Below are 22,500 nucleotides of genomic sequence, written 5' to 3'. Positions count from 1 at the left end.
CCCCTCACCACACACTTTATACACGTTTAACAGTCAGGCATTAATCTAAATAGATTGTTTCAGTATTATAGAATGAAACCAAAGATCAGAACCTTTTCAGAACTAAACATTTGTTTGAGGAATATAAATATATAGTACGTACAGTAAACGTTTTCCTGTTAATAATGTTAAGGCGTGCAGGTCGAGGAAAGAGCCGCTTGGAGTGCAGAAGAACAAATATTCTACTCGTGCTGTCTTTAGCCTCTCATGCTGCTTTATTGGATAGCTTAGCACAGCGGAACGGCAGCGGCTACACGTATCAACAGGAAGAAACAAAACCCAAAAGGGACGTGACGTTTATGCTCCTACAAAATAAAAGCCTCTTTTTACACAGAGAATAAGAGCACTATAAAACAAGCGCTTAACAAATAAACACAATAGTTTTTAGAAATAACGAATTTAATTTTAATGATCAACCTACGAGGTTGAACACATGAGAAACTAGAATGCCAATCAGAGACTGCAGACCCCGCCTCCAATAGACTATTGGATCTTGTGAGACAGTAAACAGGGCTTCCGGATCAGAGGGGCCAAACCTGCTCTAGCTTGCTGCTCCGGAACGGGAACAGATACAACTACAACTGTAACATATATGAAACTAGAATGAACTATGAGTGTTCACACTAAATCTGAAGTCTCTAGCTCCACAATTGAGGTCAGGATGGACTCCTGAAAAATGCTGATTTTAAAATGAAAATTAGCTCTCAGATCCGGATTGTGATCCGGATCCGGACGAAATTAGTCATGGTCATAGACCTTTAAGGAGTACTTATGTGTGATTTTTTTCAGATCCATACCGCCATGCGTTTTGAAGAAATTAAGAAAAATGTCAAAAAGTGCCCTATCTCGCAATGTTAAAGAATCCTTTAAATAATTCTAGAATCTGGATCCAGATCCGGATCAACACCATTCTCGGGGAGGACTGAGCCACGGACAGAACCTTGCTTGTGTAAAAATTTCAAGTCGATTGGGTTACTGGTTTTTGAGTTATGCGCGTGGATAGACAAACAGACAGACAGACAGACCCAATTGCAATACCCTCGCCTCCCCTTCGGCGAGGGTAACAAGGTACAGAATACAGAAAGTTTGCGCGGAGGCGATGGTCTTTTTGCTCATCTTAACTTTTCAGTCAGTTGTTTTGGGGGATTTCTGTACATTCTCCCCGTTTGCGGGGGTTTTCCCTGGGTTCTGTGGCATTCTCCCACAGCTGCAAACTGCAGGGGGTCCAGCAGGGAGCCGGGGATGTCCTTCAGGTGGGTTAGGGTCAGGTCAGGGCAGTTCTTGTTCCTGTGTTAGAGGGGACAGGTTGAGCCAAAAGAGAAGGCACATTATTCCCATCAATCATGAAGTCCATGTCTTTACAGCTGAAGCACACTGAAAATAATTACAATGATGATGATGATGAACGAGCAGTCAGGTGACGCCGGTGGGAGGAGTTTGGACAGAAGCATCAGAATGTCCCTCAGCCCAGCGGGGGGGCCTCGCCTGGACAACGCCGCCCCAGTGGAAGGTGACATCATAGCCGCCTCCTGAGCCACGCATGAAAAGGCGCCATTAGCATAAGTTTATTTTCTCCTGTTGAAACAAAAGCCCAAACAAAAGGGCCGACGATGGTTTTCTTGATCAGTGCAGCATTTGGTTGAAAATGGTGGGGACAATGACGGACCGTCCACGGAGACGGGGACGGGGACGGCTGACACAGACAGACAAGGAAGGAAGGATGGTTGCATCTTTGTGGTGAAATCAGCCTGTCCTGCCTCCACAATGGACCGTAAGACGAGATGGACACACAAAGGAGCTGAATTTGACACTGTGTCCCGTCGGCCGGCCACTGTCCCCCAGAGATGATGAGCTGGACGCCACGTCCTCCACGTCCTCCAGCAGTGTGTTGAATATGTGAAGGATCTGAAGTGTTCAGCTCAGTTCTCAGAACAGCAGGAAGCAGTAAAACAAGCTGAGTGTCCTCCCTCGCCCTGAATCCTGAATCCTCCAGAACGAGTGTCCTCCCTCGCCCTGAATCCTGAATCCTCCAGAACGAGTGTCCTCCCTCGCCCTGAATCCTGAATCCTCCAGAACGAGTGTCCTCCCTCGCCCTGAATCCTGAAGCCTCCAGAACGAGTGTCCTCCCTCGCCCTGAATCCTGAAGCCTCCAGAACGAGTGTCCTCCCTCGCCCTGAATCCTGAAGCCTCCAGAACGAGTGTCCTCCCTCGCCCTGAATCCTGAAGCCTCCAGAACGAGTGTCCTCCCTCGCCCTGAATCCTGAAGCCTCCAGAACGAGTGTCCTCCCTCGCCCTGAATCCTGAAGCCTCCAGAACGAGTGTCCTCCCTCGCCCTGAATCCTGAATCCTCCAGAACGAGTGTCCTCCCTCGCCCTGAATCCTGAAGCCTCCAGAACGAGTGTCCTCCCTCGCCCTGAATCCTGAAGCCTCCAGAACGAGTGTCCTCCCTCGCCCTGAATCCTGAATCCTCCAGAACGAGTGTCCTCCCTCGCCCTGAATCCTGAAGCCTCCAGAACGAGTGTCCTCCCTCGCCCTGAATCCTGAATCCTCCAGAACGAGTGTCCTCCCTCGCCCTGAATCCTGAAGCCTCCAGAACGAGTGTCCTCCCTCGCCCTGAATCCTGAAGCCTCCAGAACAGTGTCCTCCCTCGCCCTGAATCCTGAAGCCTCCAGAACGAGTGTCCTCCCTCGCCCTGAATCCTGAAGCCTCCAGAACGAGTGTCCTCCCTCGCCCTGAATCCTGAATCCTCCAGAACGAGTGTCCTCCCTTGCCCTGAATCCTGAAGCCTCCAGAACGAGTGTCCTCCCTCGCCCTGAATCCTGAAGCCTCCAGAACGAGTGTCCTCCCTCGCCCTGAATCCTGAAGCCTCCAGAACGAGTGTCCTCCCTCGCCCTGAATCCTGAAGCCTCCAGAACGAGTGTCCTCCCTCGCCCTGAATCCTGAATCCTCCAGAACGAGTGTCCTCCCTCGCCCTGAATCCTGAATCCTCCAGAACGAGTGTCCTCCCTCGCCCTGAATCCTGAAGCCTCCAGAACGAGTGTCCTCCCTCGCCCTGAATCCTGAAGCCTCCAGAACGAGTGTCCTCCCTCGCCCTGAATCCTGAAGCCTCCAGAACGAGTGTCCTCCCTCGCCCTGAATCCTGAAGCCTCCAGAACGAGTGTCCTCCCTCGCCCTGAATCCTGAATCCTCCAGAACGAGTGTCCTCCCTCGCCCTGAATCCTGAATCCTCCAGAACGAGTGTCCTCCCTCGCCCTGAATCCTGAAGCCTCCAGAACGAGTGTCCTCCCTCGCCCTGAATCCTGAAGCCTCCAGAACGAGTGTCCTCCCTCGCCCTGTGATTCTAGAGGGCAGCTTATAAACTAAACTTGTGACGAGAACAAAACACATTTTTCATTAATTTGACTCAAGTAGTTTTCAAAGATACCACAGTATTACATCCTTAACACTAATAAAATATATGTTTTAATCCCACTTAAACATACAGACTGGTATTTTATAATTCTTGACACCATCATTCACAAATTCTTCTTGTCTGAGATTTTGACCAAAATAACTTGACCGGTTTGGTTTTGGTTCCAAACATTTCCAAGAGCAGACAGGGGGGCGGAGCTTCAGTTATCAAGCTCCTTTATTGTGGAATCAGCTCCCTGATTGGTTCCTGAGACAGACACCATCTCTATGTTCAAGAGTAGATTAAAGACTTTCCTTTTTAACAAAGCTTATAACTAATCGATGCAGTAATCAGTATAATCAATCTGCTGTCATTAGGCAGCACTGGTGGCTTAACATCATGACACACTGAGCTCCTCCCCCTTTATCTGGTTATTCATGTTATAAATATATGTGAGTAATCTCTCTCTCTCTTCTTGTAGTCTTGTTCTCTCTCTCCCTCTGTTTGTCCCTCTCTCTCTTTCAGGTCCTTCTGTCCGTGGTGCTGCAGAACCTGGGCCTGTGGCCAAAGGGCTGATGTCCACGTCGCTAGCATTAGCATTTATAGCTTTATATCGCTAGCATTAGCATTTATAGCTTTATATCGCTAGCATTAGCTTTTATAGCTTTATATCGCTAGCATTAGCATTTATAGCTTTATATCGCTAGCATTAGCTTTTATAGCTTTATATCGCTAGCATTAGCATTTATAGCTTTCTATCGCTAGCATTAGCATTATAGCTTTATAAAGCAGCATTAGCATTTATAGCTTTATGTAGCAGCTCTTTAGTCAGTATCTTGTTCAGCAGCCTCCATGTTACATTATGTTTTTGTCTGCTCCTGCTCTCTCCCTCTCTGTTATTGTCCCTCTGTATTTCTACCCTTACTCTCTCTTCACCTCTGTAGAGCCAGACCTCTACCTCTGACTCTCTCTCTCTTTTTCCACTCAACCGCCGGACCGATGGCTGCCCGCTATGAGTTTTAGGTTCTGTTCTAGGTTTCTGCCTGTTAAAAGGAAGTGTTTCCCTGCCTCTGTCACCAAAGTGCTTGCTCATGTAGGACAAGTTGGGTTCCATGATAGCAGGTGTTCCCTGCTCCACAGGGAAAGTGTCTTGAGAACCTTCTTTAATGATCTGGCGCTATGGAAATAAACTTGAGTTGAATATGACATTGTAATTGAGTGACGATGCTGCTAACATTAGCCCATATTAGCCTTGGCTCGATCATGACAAGCTTAAATGCTTCAGTTAGCAAGTGTCAATCCATTTTCAGTTCGACGGCCACATAGCCATGTCTCTGCCTGAAACAATATTGATGTTACTTTACTAGCTAGTGAATAGCATGAGGCAGTGGTTAGCTAAACTGACTAACACACATAGGATGCTAACGTCAACATGCTCCCATAATGTCATTATTTCCAATGATTAAATCTGAGTTTCATCCATTGAATACAGAATATAGCGGAGGAGTGACACGCTTCTCTGGACTAGAGTCGGTTCTGCTGCACCAGTAATGGACCTGAGCAGCGTTCCAGTCACGCAGCCCAACACGCCGGGCCACGGGCCAGCGTGTTCTATCCCCATTTGCTGGCCGTGGGCGAGCTTGTTTTGTCTGTCAGAGGGGGCGCTGTGTGTGACGACCATGCCGCCCGATGAGAACCAATGGCGAGGGCCTGGCGTGTTCCGCTGAAGGGAGGAAGTGAGGTCCTGCCTAACACGCAGCAGAACGCCATCGCTGACACGTTTAAATCAACTTGTGAACAAACATCTTCCATTGATCACTACTAACGATAATGTTGAGATGGGAGGAGACTGCGTATTTATCCACCATTTTGAATAGACAAATTTGCTTCTGTAGATATTTGCTAAATTGTTTAATCACATGTGTAAAGACTCCTGTTTTTACAAGAGTTTCAATTTTGTTTTATTCCTATTGTCAGCTTTTAGGCCAAATTCTATTGTGTATTTGCTCCAAAGTCTCTATAAAGTTTTAAGCATTAATTATTGAAGATAAAACTCTTCAGCATCTCTTTGTAGCGCAGTAGCTATGGCAGCTAACACACGACCTGTGACCATTCTAAACACTTTGTCCTGCTCACTGTCCAATCAGCATTAAGCATTCTGTCTGCTGGGGGCCCTAGCTAACATTAGCTGGTGCATCGAGCTTATGCTGCCATCTAGCGGTTGCTACTTGATACAGCTATAGCAGGCTGGAACTGTTCTTCCATTAGAAAGACTCTCAGAATTAGCTCGTCGTAGATTTGGAATTTGTTTTTCATGAACATTGGATAGCCGTTACCTAAAGACGAAACCATCTCTCTCACCTCTTATCACACCGAGAGAACGGTCCCGCTGGGGGCTGATGTCTGACCTCTGACCTCGAGTTCACAGCTCTGATCAGAGACTCGTCTGCAGTGTTGATTGGCTGCGTTGATGCGAGTTCAGAGTGATGGGTGGGTTAGCGGCTGCATTCCTAGAGCAGCTGGAAGCAGCTCGGACGCATTCCGGCATCCCCTCTGATAAACAGGGATTAGCATTGTGCTGAATGGAGAGCGCAGCATCGCTGAGACAGCTGGGAAACAGAGGATTACAACGGGCTTTCTGCGCCGTCATCCCATTCTAAAGGCGCCTTACCTTTACGTGCCCAGTTAGGATGTGCTGGGAGGGTGAGATTAGCAGAGAACGGCGTTCGTGACAAAGCCGATTAGCCGTTGAGACAGGGCCAACACCGGCCCGGTCCCCAGAAAGGAACGCTGCTCAGCGGAACATTTCTCCTGTCAAGGAAAGCAGCGCCTCCCGTAGCGCCTCGGTCCAGGTGACGCTTCGCCGAGAACAGGGAGTCTGGACAGGTGAAGGGTCGGCCGGTTCCACTGAGAACAGGTGAAGGGTCGGCCGGTTCCACTGACAACAGGTGAAGGTTGGGCCGGTTCCACTGAGAACAGGTGAAGGTTGGGCCGGTTCCACTGAGAACAGGTGAAGGGTCGGCCGGTTCCACTGAGAACAGGTGAAGGGTCGGCCGGTTCCACTGAGAACAGGTGAAGGGTCGGCCGGTTCCACCGAGAACAGGTGAAGGTTCGGCCGGTTCCACTGAGAACAGGTGAAGGTTCGGCCGGTTCCACTAAGAAATATCTGCTGTTGGTGCTTCTTAGAAAAGATGGGAGGCTTTCACGGTCATCAAGTGACTGGCTGTACTGCGGTTGTCTGCTGCCACCTGCTGGTAGCAACGCCGCATGGCACGATGCTCCGTCAGACGGATCGTCTCTGACCTCCGGCTCGTCTTCTCGATGTGTTCACGAATGCTTCGCCTCATCCAGGTTTGACCTTCCCGCGTCCCTCCAGGGTGCTGGGCGATGGCGTCGGCCCCCCCGTCGGGGGGTGTGCACGGTGCAACAGAGAACCTGAGACGAGCGCGTTTCTCCAATAGTTTATTTATTGCCGTTGTTACACACGGAGCATCACACGGTGGAGTGGAAACACGCCGACCTGCCGGTGACCTGCTCGGGTCTCTCAGCGCTGGTTTCGGATCGGCTGGCGGCTTTAGCGACAAGCTACCTGTGGATCCGGCCCCATGCGCCAAACATCACCTGGGAGGACGACACCTTTCAGTCCTATTATTGCACAATGCAGAGTACATGTGGGACGCCGGGACGGCCACCGCTCTGGGGAAGGTGCTGGAACGCCTCACGAAACCACGACGCTGAGCCTCTTTAAAAGCCGCAGACAGTCTATAGAAGAGAAGGGTCGGTGCAGGGATCCCACCGGAGAGCAAAGCAAAGTGGAATATCGTTCACGCTCGCTAACGAACGCTTCGGGTCGTTTACAAACACGCAGGCCGAGACGCAGTCCGGACGTGGGGGCTGAGAACCAAAGACACGAGAGCACGAGGAAGGTTTGCTGCTCGGTGGCAGCGCCAGGACGTCTAAAACACGGCACGGCTACGGGAGGCAGGCCAGGCTGCCTGGACACCTGTCCAGCAAGAAGGACACCTGTCCAGCATGAAGGACACGTCTATGGCTCAGAAGATAAACCTACGGAACATTAATAATGTGGATTATCATAACAGTCGGTGCTGAGAGTGGTGCCAACATTCAGCTCGACTCGTCTGCTGGTACCTCAGCGCGTTTCCTGCTACGACCCAGAGGACCGACCGAAGGACCGACCAGAGGACCGACCAGAGGACCGACCGAAGGACCGACCAGAGGACCGACCAGAGGACCGACCAGAGGACCGACCAGAGGACCGACCAGAGGGACCGACCAGAGGACCGACCAGAGGACCGACCCAGAGGACCGACCAGAGGACCGACCAGAGGACCGACCCAGAGGACCGACCAGAGGACCGACCAGATGACCGACCAGAGGACCGACCAGAGGACCGACCCAGAGGACCGACCAGAGGACCGACCCAGAGGACCGACCAGAGGACCGACCAGAGGACCGACCAGAGGACCGACCAGAGGACCGACCGAAGGACCGACCAGAGGACCGACCAGAGGACCGACCAGAGGACCGACCAGAGGACCGACCCAGAGGACCGACCCAGAGGACCGACCAGAGGACCGACCGAAGGACCGACCAGAGGACCGACCAGAGGACCGACCAGAGGACCGACCAAAGGACCGACCAGAGGACCGACCAAAGGACCGACCAGAGGACCGACCAGAGGACCGACCAGAGGACCGACCAGAGGACCGACCAGAGGACCGACCAGAGGACCGACCAGAGGACCGACCAGAGGACCGACCGAAGCCTCCACGAGCCTGAGCAACTAAAGCTTCCGGCTCCTCCTCTGATCCACTGGCCCAACCTTCTTAAAGTCACCGTAAACAGCTTCAAAGGAGCAGCGTGGCTAAACGGTCTCCTAGCATCAGCAGCAAACGCACTGGAACCGTTAGCTTACCGCAGAAGAGCAAAACACGCCGACGTCGAACGAGTCTCGTCCGCCGGCCGTTCAGGGCTCCTCAGACGGAACGGGGTGAGAACCTACAACACACGCTGCGTAGATCAACCGCGGTCCGGAGACCCCCGTGGAGTCTCCACCTGTCCTCAGCACCGGATGAGCGGGCTGACCCGGCGCTGATCCAACGCAGACTTGAACGGCTGCCCTGAACGGCTGCCCTGAACGGTGTCGCTCTGATTGTGGTCGAGTCTCAAATCTCCAGCTTCTCATCATCCTGGGATCAATACATGCTGCCGAGGCTGAACCGATCCAACCAACAGCTGTCCGGAGAGCCAATCACACGCGGCCCACCAGGGGGCGTCACAAAGGAACGGCAGCCAATGGGTTCTGCTTGGTCGCGCTGCAGACGTGTGTGGACACGGGACACGCGTCCACTTTACCTGAGGACACTCTGAGGAATACCTGAAGACCAACCAATGGGAGGGCTTTCTGTTCTCATCGTGGCTGGCGAGCCTGGATGGCGTGAACAGAACCCTGAATAGTGCAGCTACGGCCACGCCCACGGCCACGGCCACGGACCCGTTTGGACCCGCATCCTTCCTCCTTGTATATATATTTAGACAGCGTATTTATACTGAAAGAGAACAACACGTAACGGAATCAGGAATCGCTAGCGGTCTGAGAGACAGGCCCCGCCCCCGCCCCCGCCCACACCGTCGGCTCCTCCAGCTCACGTTGCTGAGACATCACAGGGGACAGGACATTTGGGCGGTGGAGCCATGTCATGCAGCGAGGAGGTCAGGACAGAGAGTCGGCGCCTCCCTAGTGGAGGGGGCGGGGGGTGCAGGCGGGACGGTCAGTGAGGGTTGCTAGTGTGGATCTTAAAGCTAGAGGCCGGCGCCGCTCGGGTCTAGCTGGTGGCAGGGCTGTCTGTCTGGGGCTCTGCAGTCTCTGAGCGGGGGCTGGGCTCCCCCGGGGGGTCGTCTGTGCTGGTGCTCGTAGAGACCCGAGTGGGGGCGCCGTAGAGCAGCCCCGCCCCCCGAGGCTCCGTCTCGGCGCTGTCCTGGTCCGGGGCGAGGTGCAGGGAGCCGGGGAGTTTGACGGGGCAGAATGCTGAACCTGTTGGGATGAAGTTGACCTTGTTTTTGTCGGGGCAGGAGAAAAGGGGGGCTGATGCCGATGTGGACTGCCTGGAGCTGTGGAAGAACGCAAGCGGGGTCAGCGGGGTCAGACGGGTCAGCGGGGTCAGACGGGCAGCACAGGTGCTGCGGCCCAACAGACCCGGCGGTCTGTACCTCGTCTCCTCAAAAGCTTTGACCTTCTCACAGCCCTCCGGCGGCTCCCGCTTGAACATGTAACTGTTGTTGGGCTTCGGCGAGGAGGCAAACTTGGGCAGCGGCGAGCTGCTCCCACCGTCTGAACACAAGCACACAGGAGGATCATGGGTAATCAGGAACGCCAGACTGGGCATTGATCCCACTGTCTACATAAAGCCAGCTGGACACGAGGACGGAGAACAAAAGTCCTTCACGAGACTAAAACGCTGTAAGGGTGCGTTCACACTGCGCCAAGAGGACTCGGTTCCTTTGGGAGCAGATTCCTGCATTTATAATTCGCTGAAAGGTCTACGTTCACACTGATTTCTTCACGGAACAAACTTTCTGAGCAGCGTCGCGTGGCTGAAAGGGCGCTCGTTGATTGGACAGAGTAGAAGGGGAAGTCCCGTGTTTGTTTTTGTAGTGCGTAGTTACGGCTGCTGCTCCTTTAGGGAGGGAATCTCATTGAGTTCTGGCCTAAATCATAAATGTTACACAACGCTAGTCGTTGTATTATAACGCATATTTAGTAAATTAAATCTACACACAGCGGTGCATATTTCACAACTTTTTTTTTTTTTGGAGCAGCTTGGAGTACTCGCTGTACTTCCTCTACCGGAGACGCACCGCGTAGCGTCACTACGTACGTTGCTCCGTCCTTTGCTCCGCCCAAAGGAACCGAGATCCTCCTTTTCAGGAGGACTTTTTTGATCCTCTCCAGAGTCCGGGTGCGCGTTCACACTGGCCCAAACGGAGCGGATTATCCGAGGAAAGGAACTCTGGTCAGTTTAAAATGGAGCAAACGGCGCAGTGGGAACGCACCCTAAGACTTCCGATCTGGTACAACACCCCCCCCCCCCCCCCCATCACGGTAACTGGTACCGAGAGGTGCCTGTGTCCGTTGGTACGTGCTCTTGAGTTTGGGGCCAAATTGGGACGACCCTTGACTTTTCGACCCTGAAACTGCCATTAACTGTTTGAACGTTTTCCCTCGTTTCACCTGTGCCTGGTAAGAACGCGGCGCCACCTCCAGAGGAGCGCTCAGAAACAGACTACAGGTGATTACGCCAGCAGGGAACGTTCGTACACGCAAAGAACTCAGGGCCACCAGCCTGAGTTTCCTCCGCATGCAGGTCACCTGCTGTTGCCCCAAAGGAAGGTCGGGGTAACTACATCCTGCTAGAAGACGGAAGGTAAATGAAGGCAAAAGCATATTTCATATAGCTCCACGAGGAGCCCCGCCCTGCTTTACCTTTATCCCTGTCATACAGCAGATCCTCTGTGGAGTACGGGCTGCCGTCCTGTGATCCTGGGGGGCAGGCAGGTGAGGGGCAGGGGGACAGGCTGGAGCAGCTGCTGGACCGACCGGGGGCTGAAGGCGTCTGGGTGTCCACACTACGGGTGCTGCTGCTGCGCTGCTGGGGAGGGAAGGGTGCCCGCCGGCCATCAGGAACCTCCAGGGACTGCAGAGACAGCGGGACGGACAGCGGGACGGACAGCGGGACGGACAGCGGGACGGACAGCGGGACAGACAGCGGGACAGACAGCGGGACAGACAGCGGGACGGACAGCGGGACAGACAGCGGGACAGAGCAGTCAGAGCCAGAGCAGGCGAGCGGGGGGCGGGGCCGGACCTGCACCTTCAGCTCTTCCTTGTCGCCTTCGTCTCTGATGAAGACCTTCTCCAGCTCGTGGTTGATGCCCTCCATGCTGCTGGGAACCCTGGAGATGGACGGCTTTGGGACTGTGATGCTGGACAGCGGCATCTGGGCTGACTTCGACATGGGGAACAGCTGCAGGACCCCCCCCCCGACACACACAATCACACGCACACGCACACACACGCACACACACACACACACACACACGCACGGTACTCGATTAATAAAAGAATAGGTTCCTAATCTGAGGGACTCATTGAGAGTTCCATTTTATACTACAACTGTTACTTTTACTAGGGGAGGGGTCGCCACAGCAACCCAACCTTCTCCACTTCACCCTGTCCTTTGCATCGTCCTCCCCAACACCAGCCACTCTCATGTCCTCCCTCACTACGTCCATGTCTCTTCTCCTGGGTCGTCCTCTAGCCCTGTTCCCTGGCAGTTCCATCCTCAGCAGCCTTTACCCCGTCTTGGGGCCCTTCCCCCCCGTCTTGGGGCCCTTTCCCCCGTCTTGGGGCCCTTTCCCCCATCTTGGGGCCCTTTCCCCTGTCTTGGGGCCCTTTCCCCCATCTTGGGGCCCTTTCCCCCTGTCTTGGGGCCCTTTCCCCCATCTTGGGGCCCTTTCCCCCATCTTGGGGCCCTTTCCCCCATCTTGGGGCCCTTTCCCCCATCTTGGGGCCCTTTCCCCTTTCCCCCATCTTGGGGCCCTTGCCCCCGTCTTGGGGCCCTTTCCCCTTTCCCCCGTCTTGGGGCCCTTTCCCCCATCTTGGGGCCCTTTCCCCCATCTTGGGGCCCTTGCCCCCGTCTTGGGGCCCTTTCCCCTTTCCCCCGTCTTGGGGCCCTTTCCCCTTTCCCCTATCTTGGGGCCCTTTCCCCCGTCTTGGGGCCCTTTCCCCCGTCTTGGGGCCCTTTCCCCTTTCCCCCATCTTGGGGCCCTTTCCCCCGTCTTGGGGCCCTTTCCCCTTTCCCCCGTCTTGGGGCCCTTTCCCCCGTCTTGGGGCCCTTTCCCCTTTCCCCCATCTTGGGGCCCTTTCCCCTTTCCCCCGTCTTGGGGCCCTTTCCCCTTTCTCCCGTCTTGGGGCCCTTTCCCCCATCTTGGGGCCCTTTCCCCTTTCCCCCATCTTGGGGCCCTTGCCCCCGTCTTGGGGCCCTTTCCCCTTTCCCCCGTCTTGGGGCCCTTTCCCCCTGTCTTGGGGCCCTTTCCCCTATCTTGGGGCCCTTTCCCCCGTCTTGGGGCCCTTTCCCCTTTCCCCCATCTTGGGGCCCTTTCCCCCGTCTTGGGGCCCTTTCCCCTTTCCCCCATCTTGGGGCCCTTTCCCTCGTCTTGGGGCCCTTTCCCCCGTCTTGGGGCCCTTTCCCCTTTCCCCCATCTTGGGGCCCTTTCCCCTTTCCCCCGTCTTGGGGCCCTTTCCCCCGTCTTGGGGCCCTTTGCCCTTTCTCCCGTCTTGGGGCCCTTCCCCCCGTCTTGGGGCCCTTTCCCCTTTCTCCCGTCTTGGGGCCCTTTCCCCCGTCTTGGGGCCCTTTCCCCCGTCTTGGGGCCCTTTCCCCCCGTCTTGGGGCCCTTTCCCCGATGCTGATTTCGTCATCGTACTGTGCTGTAAAGTGCATTCTGATGATGGCTTTAATGATCTACCTGAATCAGGCGGTTTGTCCAGGTGTGGGCGGAGCTAGTGGGGCCCCTGCTGTACTGGAAGGAGAGTCGCTCTTTGTCCTTTCTGCGCTTTAGAGTGGAGGAACTGCTGCTGGAAGCATTCAGGAAAGGAGGAGGAGAAGGAGGAGAAGGAGAAGGAGGAGCAAACGAATCCAGAGCAGAAACGTTACTGATCAAAGTATTTACACGCAGTCTGACGTCACTGAACGATCCTGAGATACACGTCGTACGCATGGGGTCGGATCCCACGGCTCCTGGGAGCAGCGACCGGATCCCACGGCTCCTGAGGAGCAGCGACCGGATCCCACGGCTCCTGGGGAGCAACGATCGGATCCCACGGCTCCTGAGGAGCAACGACCGGATCCCACGGCTCCTGGGAGCAGCGACCGGATCCCACGGCTCCTGGGGAGCAACGACCGGATCCCACGGCTCCTGGGGAGCAACGATCGGATCCCACGGCTCCTGGGAGCAGCGACCGGATCACACGGCTCCTGGGAAGCAACGACCGGATCCCACGGCTCCTGAGGAGCAACGATCGGATCCCACGGCTCCTGGGAGCAGCGACCGGATCCCACGGCTCCTGGGGAGCAACGACCGGATCCCACGGCTCCTGAGGAGCAACGATCGGATCCCACGGCTCCTGGGAGCAGCGACCGGATCCCACGGCTCCTGGGGAGCAACGACCGGATCCCACGGCTCCTGGGGAGCAGCGATCGGATCCCACGGCTCCTGAGGAGCAGCGACCGGATCCCACGGCTCCTGGGGAGCAACGATCGGATCCCACGGCTCCTGAGGAGCAACGATCGGATCCCACGGCTCCTGAGGAGCAACGATCGGATCCCACGGCTCCTGGGAGCAGCGACCGGATCCCACGGCTCCTGGGGAGCAACGATCGGATCCCACGGCTCCTGGGGAGCAACGATCGGATCCCACGGCTCCTGGGGAGCAACGACCGGATCCCACGGCTCCTGGGAGCAACGATCGGATCCCACGGCTCCTGAGAGCAACGATCGGATCCCACGGCTCCTGAGAGCAACGATCGGATCCCACGGCTCCTGGGAGCAACGATCGGATCCCACGGCTCCTGGGAGCAACGATCGGATCCCACGGCTCCTGGGAGCAACGATCGGATCCCACGGCTCCTGGGAGCAGCAGTTTTTTCCGTTACTTCTTTTTTTGTTAAATCTATCGTCCCAATAAACGGAACTCTGCTCCTGTGATCTCCTTCAAGCCTACGCGGGTTTGAAGGAGTAATCTTCCTCCTCCTCCTCCTCCTCCAGCGCCACAAGGAGGACCTTTGAGTACTAACGTATAAGTGTACTGCGCTTTTCTATATTGAAGGTTATCTTTAATTCCTTTCTGTATTTTTGTCACACAAACCCATAAAAAGGTTTTAAACTGGATTCACATTCATTGAAACGGTTTAAACTGGTTTAAGTTGTTCCGGTTTACGAACGGAATGAGAGGTTCCACTCTCTGGGCTGTTAGAACCCAACAAGAACCACATTATGGCTGCAACTGGACCGCCCCAGGGCAGAGCGCTGGTGGGGGCTCCTCGTCTCCGCTGGTTCCTCACCTCCCATCCAGCCGGGTCCTCTTACCGGGTCCGTCCTCTTACCGGGTCTGTCCTCTTACCGGGTCCGTCCTCTTACCGGGGGTCCGTCCTCTTACCGGGTCTGTCCTCTTACCGGGTCCGTCCTCTTACCGGGTCCGTCCTCTTTCCGGGGGTCCGTCCTCTTACCGGGTCTGTCCTCTTACCGGGTCTGTCCTCTTACCGGGTCCGTCCTCTTTCCGGGGGTCCGTCCTCTTACCGGGTCCGTCCTCTTTCCGGGGGGTCGTCCTCTTACCGGGTCCGTCCTCTTTCCGGGGGTCCGTCCTCTTACCGGGTCTGTCCTCTTACCGGGGGTCCGTCCTCTTACCGGGTCTGTCCTCTTACCGGGTCCGTCCTCTTACCGGGTCCGTCCTCTTACCGGGGGTCCGTCCTCTTACCGGGGGTACGTCCTCTTACCGGGTCCGTCCTCTTACCGGGTCCGTCCTCTTACCGGGTCCGTCCTCTTACCGGGGGTCCGTCCTCTTACCGGGGGTCCGTCCTCTTACCGGGTCCGTCCTCTTACCGGGTCTGTCCTCTTACCGGGTCCGTCCTCTTACCGGCTCTGGTCATTTCTAATGTTGTTCAACTATCATCATTTTCCGCGTCAACGCTGTGGCTGAATAAACCCTGAATTAGTGGGCCGGTCCTCGAGCAGCGTCTCTGGGGTCGGCGTCCGGCGGGCCCACGAGCAGCAGCATCGTTACTCGCTCCCGGGCACCGAGGTCGGTGAACCCAGGGAACACAGACCTGCCCACGTAGGTCAAAGGTCAATGTTTGGAGGTCATTATGAGTGCATGCTGACACCCTGCAAACAGCGCTGCTGCCAGTGATCATGTGCACGAGAGGAAACGTGCACGGAGCGCATCCAGGCTCTTCACATGTGAATGGCTGCAGGTGCAGAAGCTGGCCTGCTCGGCCCCGGTGTTGCCATAGCAACGACCAGCTGACGGTGCCCCCCCCCATTTAGAGGGGGGGTATTCACAGCAGGTTCTGGGTGATCAAGCGTCACGGAGGCTTAGTCCGCTGCTTCCATATCCGGACACACTGAAGCCTGACGACGCCGTAGAAACACACCGAAGCATCCGGGCCGAGGTGTCCGCGTGCCGGACTGCCGGTCCACGTTAGGCCGCTGCAGCCGCTCCGCTCACCAGGAAGCTAGCCCGCTAGCCTAGCAGCGCGACCAGAGCCCCATGTACAAACCGCCACGTTAAACGTTAACGTCCTCCCGGACGGGAATGCGGGCCCCCGAGACCCCCCCCCGGCCCCCGGCTGCGTGGCTGCACCCCCCCACGCGGTTCGGCAGACGTTGCATCCACCCAGCTGCGCTCGTTGCCGTTCAGATGAAGCGCTTTGAGCCGCAGCGCCATTGAGTCCTCATCACAACAAGATGCCGCCGCGGAGCGGAAGAGATCGATCCGTTTGAGAGGAAACTGGCGTTTAACGCTGGATCGGGAGTCCGTGCGGGAGTCCGTGCGTGAGTCCGTGCGGGAGTCCGCGCGGGAGTCCGTGCGTGCCGAGCAGACACAAACCGAGCTGTCACGTTTAAATACACGCCTCGTCTGTACTAGTTATACCAACAGTGTGAGGTCGCTGAGCTCCCAGGAGCGGAGCACGAACCTGCGGGGAGGCCGAGGGGGCGCCGGGGGGGCGCCGGGGGGGCGCCGAGGAGGCACCGAGGAGGCACCGAGGAGGCACCGACTCCGGGAGCTGCTGCTGTCCGGCGTGGAGGGCTCTGCCTGGGGAGCAGCCTTCCGCCCGAGCCGCGTTCACACGGGTTGGCTGGACCGGAGCAAGGAGACGTGGTCGGTTCCGGAGGAGGAGGAGGAGGAGGAGGAGGAGGAGGGAGGAGGGAGGAGGGAGGAAGGGGGGGGGGGGGGGTTGGGCTGCGCTGATGCCGGTGCCAGAACCGCTACGGCACCGACGGGCGAACCGTGATGGTGCCGCTCCAGGAAGCGTCGGGCCGCCGCAGCGTTTCACCGGCTGCTGGGGGAAGTTAGCATGTAGTAATACTACCAGTCTGGTACTGCGCGTAGATACTAGCATGTAGTACTGCTACCAGTCTGGTACTGCGTGCAGAGATACTAGCATGTAGTACTGCTACCAGTCTGGTATTGCATGTAGTACTGCTACCAGTCTGGTACCGCGTGTAGTACTGCTACCAGTCTGGTACTGCGTGCAGAGATACTAGCATGTAGTACTGCTACCAGTCTGGTACTGCGTGTAGTACTGCTACCAGTCTGGTACTGCGTGCAGAGATACTAGCATGTAGTACTGCTACCAGTCTGGTACTGCATGTAGAGATACTAGCATGTAGTACTGCTACCAGTCTGGTACTGCATGTAGAGATACTAGCATGTAGTACTGCTACCAGTCTGGTACTGCACGTAGATACTAGCATGTCGTACTGCTGATGTTCAGTATGCCTGAAACCAGAGTACTGAAGCAGTAGTACTCTGAGCTTCTGTCTGAACCCATTCCTGCATCAGAAACGTCTCCAGATCAGTTTATTCTGGTGATCATTACTAGGTACACGGTTTTACTACAGATGACCTGGTAGATGTAATACTTCTGTTATTCTGCTCATCAGTCCTGTTGGGCAACATTTGATGTGAGCACAACTGAATAAAGTTTTCACAAATTGAACACGCTCTTTATTTGTAAACTCATCGTTCCCCTTCGCAAGGTTTAACAGCATTTAGCACTGAAAACACGATCATGTACAAAAACCAAAGTTACACACGTAAAGGATTGATGCTGCTCAAACAGACCTTCGTGGTAAACGATGCGTCGTGGAGCGTCTCCGTCTGAACCGGCGTGCTCCGTCCTCGCTCCCTCTCGGCGTGGGAACGCGCCGCTCGTTCGCCCAGCCGACGCCGCACCGAGCAGCAGCAGCGTATCGGCACGTACTCCCAAAGAATTACCCCTATCCCCACCACGCAGTACACGCAGTACACGCGGTACACGCGGTACACGCAGTACACGCGGTACACGCGGTACACGCAGTACACGCAGTACACGCGGTACACGCAGTACACGCGGTACACGCAGTACACGCAGTACACGCAGTACACGCGGTAGACGCAGTACACGCAGTACACGCAGTACACGCAGTACACGCGGTACACGCGGTACACGCAGTACACGCAGTACACGCAGTACACGCGGTACACGCAGTACACGCAGTACACGCAGTATCGATGAGTGACTCGTGCGCCGCCCACTCAGCTCACACGGCTTGACCTTCCAGCTTCCTGACATCGTGAAGCCGGACCGTGCCCAACAGAACCCGGCAGAGATCCCAAAACGATTCTGGACCGAGGTTCACTTCCTGCCGCACCAAAAGCAGCTCCTTGATGTTGTCGAACTGGATTTTCTGCACCGAGCTGTTCACACGCTCGCCCCCTGTCTGTCGGCCGTGCTACTGCCGTGGAGCCGCGTGGGTGTGTGGCGGCTGGTGCTGCGGGGGCCCACGGGGGCCCGCGCCCTGTTAAAATGGACAGACTCACTGAACAGTCCATTCAGAGGTCACAAACTACTCAACGGGGGAATCTGGACGCGTCCCTGTTCTGTGTTTAGAGCGAGTAATAACCGAGTAATAACCGAGTAATAACCGACGTGGAATCGGCTCCTTATGTGTCATGTACATTTAGATATTTTATTTCACATTGGCTGGTAACTCGTCGTAGACTAGGCATTATGAAGAACAGAATTCTCGAGCGTGAAGTCGTACTGAAAACTAGCCAGCTTGTAGTTTATGTCCCGGAACAGCAGCACGTCTGGCAGCAGGGCAAACCCGGCCTGCACGGCCTGGACATGGGGCGCCAACGTGAAGGGCACGTCGCCCAGGAGATCCGGGACCGTGGACACGGCTTCCGCTGCACCTGCTGGTGGAGCTGCAGCACGCGGCGTGTCGGTGGGCTGGGCCGGATACGGACAGGAAGTCTGTGAGGGAACGCAACCAGGTAACGGGAACGAGCAGAACTACCACGTGAAACATGCCTTCGTCATCGAGCTGCTTTCTAGTGGGTCCACATTTCTATTCCACGTATCCATTTCTACCACGAGATCATTCACACGGTCCTTTTAGGTGAATTTATTTTCCTAAACAAAGAACCACATTTCAAAACTCGTTCCTGCAGAAAAATACATTGAGTATAAATAACTAGGCTGGTAGTATTCCTAGCAATACTACTGCCGTTATTAGCACTCCATGAACACGAACCAAGACGGCACCATGGAGGGAGCAACTGTTGCACCTCAGGTGAGTGGTGGAAACAGCCACCAGCGACCAATGGGAAGCTGCCATGTTACTGGCCTGTTGCTGTTGCTGTTGTTGCTGTTGTTGCTGTTATTGTTGTTGTTGTTGTTGTTGCTGTTGTTGTTGCTGTTGTTGCTGTTGTTGTGTACCTGCTGTGTGGAGCAGATTCAAATCAAATCAATTCATTTGTATTTCTATAACACCAGATCATAACTCAAGCTGGTAGCTGTTCCTGAACCCACTCTGGGTGATGATCTGGCTGAGGGGGTTAGGCCTATGCATAACGGGGGGGGGGGGGCACTGCATGGCTCCAGTAGTGATCGGGGCACTAGGGGCAGTAACCCCCAAGCTGGGTGCATGGCTCCAGTAGTGATTGGGGCACTAGGGGCAGTAACCCCCAAGCTGGGTGCATGGCTCCAGTAGTGATCGGGGCACTAGGGGCAGTAACCCCCAAGCTGGGTGCATGGCTCCAGTAGTGATCGGGGCACTAGGGGCAGTAACCCCCAAGCTGGGTGCATGGCCCCAGTAGTGATCGGGGCGCTAGGGGCAATAACCCCCAAGCTGGGTGCATGGCCCCAGTAGTGATCGGGGCACTAGGGGCAGTAACCCCCAAGCTGGGTGCATGGCCCCATTAGTGATCGGGGCACTAGGGGCAATAACCCCCAAGCTGGGTGCATGGCCCCAGTAGTGATCGGGGCACTAGGGGCAGTAACCCCCAAGCTGGGTGCATGGCTCCAGTAGTGATCGGGGCACTAGGGGCAGTAACCCCCAAGCTGGGTGCATGGCTCCAGTAGTGATTGGGGCACTAGGGGCAGTAACCCCCAAGCTGGGTGCATGGCTCCAGTAGTGATCGGGGCACTAGGGGCAGTAACCCCCAAGCTGGGTGCATGGCTCCAGTAGTGATCGGGGCACTAGGGGCAGTAACCCCCAAGCTGGGTGCATGGCCCCAGTAGTGATCGGGGCGCTAGGGGCAATAACCCCCAAGCTGGGTGCATGGCCCCAGTAGTGATCGGGGCACTAGGGGCAGTAACCCCCAAGCTGGGTGCATGGCCCCATTAGTGATCGGGGCACTAGGGGCAATAACCCCCAAGCTGGGTGCATGGCTCCAGTAGTGATCGGGGCACTAGGGGCAGTAACCCCCAAGCTGGGTGCATGGCCCCATTAGTGATCGGGGCACTAGGGGCAATAACCCCCAAGCTGGGTGCATGGCTCCAGCAGGTACCAGGAACAATATCCGACACCTCCGTCCAGAAAAGCGCAGTCCTATGGACAGCTAAGCTAAGCTAAGCTAAGATAAGATACCCTCAAGCTCCCAAGCCTCTGGTAGAGAACCCGAGCTTGAAGGTGACACCGTACCGCCCGGGTGGGCGAGATGACGGGGCATCTTGCTGAGGCAGGAAGAGCTTCTCCCCCCCTCCATCACCAGGACTATGGTCACCAGAGAGTTACCGGCTTCAGTGAGAACCGGATTTCAAGTCACGCTCTTCTTCCTCCACTCTTCAGCTTCTGCTGTTTCCCTACTTCACCACATCGGAGGCGAGTCCACCTAAAGGTATCCGTGCACGAAGAGGCACAGACGTCCAGCCGGTCTCCGGCGCTGAAGAAAAGGTCCCTCCCTCTAACCCCACCTTAGCGAAGCTTAAACTCACCTTTGGCGGCTGCACCACCACATTTGTTGACGGCTGTCCAATGTTCACCGTCTGCATCTTCCTCCTCTGCTCGTCAACCGTCTCTCCTGGACAACAATGTGGAAGACAGACATGTATTAATACTTCATTGGAACATGAACGTGGTACAGTCCAAGCATCCAGGTGGCGTGCTCCTCTGTTAAGGTGAGGTCTGATCTGACGTGGATGCAGACCCCGCCCCCATGGCGGTCCCTGTCCTTCCTGATAACAGTCCCTTACCCCTTAATCTCAATCTCAGCGTCTACACGAATCATTCAGGCACCGAGAGGTTCAGGAAACTCACGTTCAAAAGAAGCTTTGAAGCTTTGTAGAATCATCAAACGCTTGATTCTAGAATGACCTCTCATGATAAAACCGAGGCACCAAAAACCAGAAGCGCACCGGTGACCTGTACGACCTTTACCCAGTTCAAAGCTCTGACACAGGATCCGACGGCTAATGAAGGTTCTGTGTTCTTCACCACACAGTCCAGGTTCATACAGTGAAATAGATTGCTCCACCACGAGGCACGTCGTGTTCCTCACCGATGACGACGAAGCCTCCGTCCGCTTCCTTCTCAGACGTCGGCCTCTTGGAGTCTTTACGGAGCCCGAGGAAACTGAACATGACAATCGTCTATCGGCAGAAGACACGAAGGGTTAGACCCGATCGATCTGATCAGTCCGATCAATCACAGGCAAAACTGGTTTAAGACAGAAATGATGTGATGTGAACAAATGTATAATTAACCAACAACAAATTAGAACACAGATTCAAGGAAGACAGAAACAATGCTTCAGAAATGTGTTTGAAACTTTAAAACGTTGACTTTAAACTTTAACACAGAATAAATCCACATGAATGAATAAATAAACAACGTCGATCACGATTTGATCTTCATCCGGAGTTATGAACTATCCCCGGTCGCTGGGTTTAACCCTTTACGTCACATTCATCATCTGATCTCGACCGGAGGGTCAAGTAGCTTCTTTAGCAGCGATGACGTCATGATGAACTTACTGTCGTTGTGCCTTGAAACGAACTTCAGAAATCGACTTTTAGGTCAGTTCATCGATAGCAACTGATTCTGCTTCACTTTGTTCGGATAAAAGCGGATAAAAGCGGATAAAAGCGGATAACAGCAGCCGCGCGTCGGAACGTTCACGCAGAAGAACGTTTGCGTTGTTGTCGTGGTTCTGACGTCCTTGGGCACCACTTCCTGTGTGCTCGCGTAAAGGCCACTTCCTGCGTGCTCGCGTAAAGGCCACTCCCTGTGTGCTCGCGTAAAGGCCACTTCCTGCGTGCTCGCGTAAAGCCCACTTTCAGTTCCGCGCTCAGTAACGTGGAGCGGAACCATGTAGGTTTGTTTCTGGGGGGAGGAAATAGTGAAGACAACGGATGTGTCGTGTTCGCGGAAAGGGGCGTTCGATTTGGGTACCTGGTCTTGCCGTAATCCGAATCGTAGGGCGTTTCTATGCGAGCAAAGCGCCCCGCCCAGCGGCTGCACCCGGTAACGCAAAGGCGTCGCACTGCGCGCTTCCCGCGCAACGACGCGCCCTTCTGAGACCAGTAACCAAGATGGAGGGCGTGCTGGACGTCCCCAAGCCGAGGATAAACTGCGCGCTGCTGGCGCGCTACGTCGGTAAGGTGGTCTGCTTCGTCGGCCGCGTGGACAAGGTGAGCGCTGCTCGCTGCCCGTGCCCGGTGACGTGGACGCGCGTCGTCACGTGATGCGTTCTGCTTCTTTCTTTGATCAGGTGCAGCCGTCAGGGAGGTCGTTCACGGTAACGGACGGGGAGGGGAAGGTCGCAGCGGTGGAGCTGAGCGAACCGGTGAGCACCTGCGCTGAACGGTGACGTCACGCTCACCGCGGGGTCCTTTCAAAATAAATGCACCGTGAATGAAACCCTTAACCCTTCGGCCCCCTCAGGCAGGAAGTGGTTTTTACTCTGCCGTGCCTTTTGGACTCCATTGATGGAGACATGCTGTT

General features: G+C 55.4%; 2 protein-coding genes across 2 annotated transcripts; both read right to left on the bottom strand.

Annotated features, from left to right (window-relative positions):
- Positions 1–9,276: 9,276 nt before the first annotated feature.
- On the bottom strand, positions 9,277–13,000 carry glcci1a (glucocorticoid induced 1a). Its single transcript, XM_068746973.1, has 5 exons — positions 12,977–13,000; positions 11,323–11,475; positions 10,935–11,145; positions 9,662–9,782; positions 9,277–9,562 (listed from the first exon to the last, which is right to left on the bottom strand). Exons 2-5 carry the CDS (start codon positions 11,464–11,466, stop codon positions 9,277–9,279), a joined length of 762 nt encoding a protein of 253 aa, XP_068603074.1. The 5' UTR covers positions 11,467–11,475; positions 12,977–13,000.
- A 4,161-nt stretch (positions 13,001–17,161) lies between these two features.
- On the bottom strand, positions 17,162–21,722 carry umad1 (UBAP1-MVB12-associated (UMA) domain containing 1). Its single transcript, XM_068747263.1, has 4 exons — positions 21,531–21,722; positions 21,056–21,146; positions 20,493–20,578; positions 17,162–18,527 (listed from the first exon to the last, which is right to left on the bottom strand). Exons 2-4 carry the CDS (start codon positions 21,135–21,137, stop codon positions 18,273–18,275), a joined length of 423 nt encoding a protein of 140 aa, XP_068603364.1. The 5' UTR covers positions 21,138–21,146; positions 21,531–21,722; the 3' UTR covers positions 17,162–18,272.
- Between the last annotated feature and the right edge of the window lie 778 nt (positions 21,723–22,500).

This window comes from Brachionichthys hirsutus, chromosome 13 (genome assembly GCF_040956055.1).
Source record: "Brachionichthys hirsutus isolate HB-005 chromosome 13, CSIRO-AGI_Bhir_v1, whole genome shotgun sequence".
Taxonomy (NCBI): domain Eukaryota; kingdom Metazoa; phylum Chordata; class Actinopteri; order Lophiiformes; family Brachionichthyidae; genus Brachionichthys; species Brachionichthys hirsutus.
Note: the sequence above shows the minus strand (reverse complement) of the source record. Positions and strands in the feature narration are given on the sequence as shown.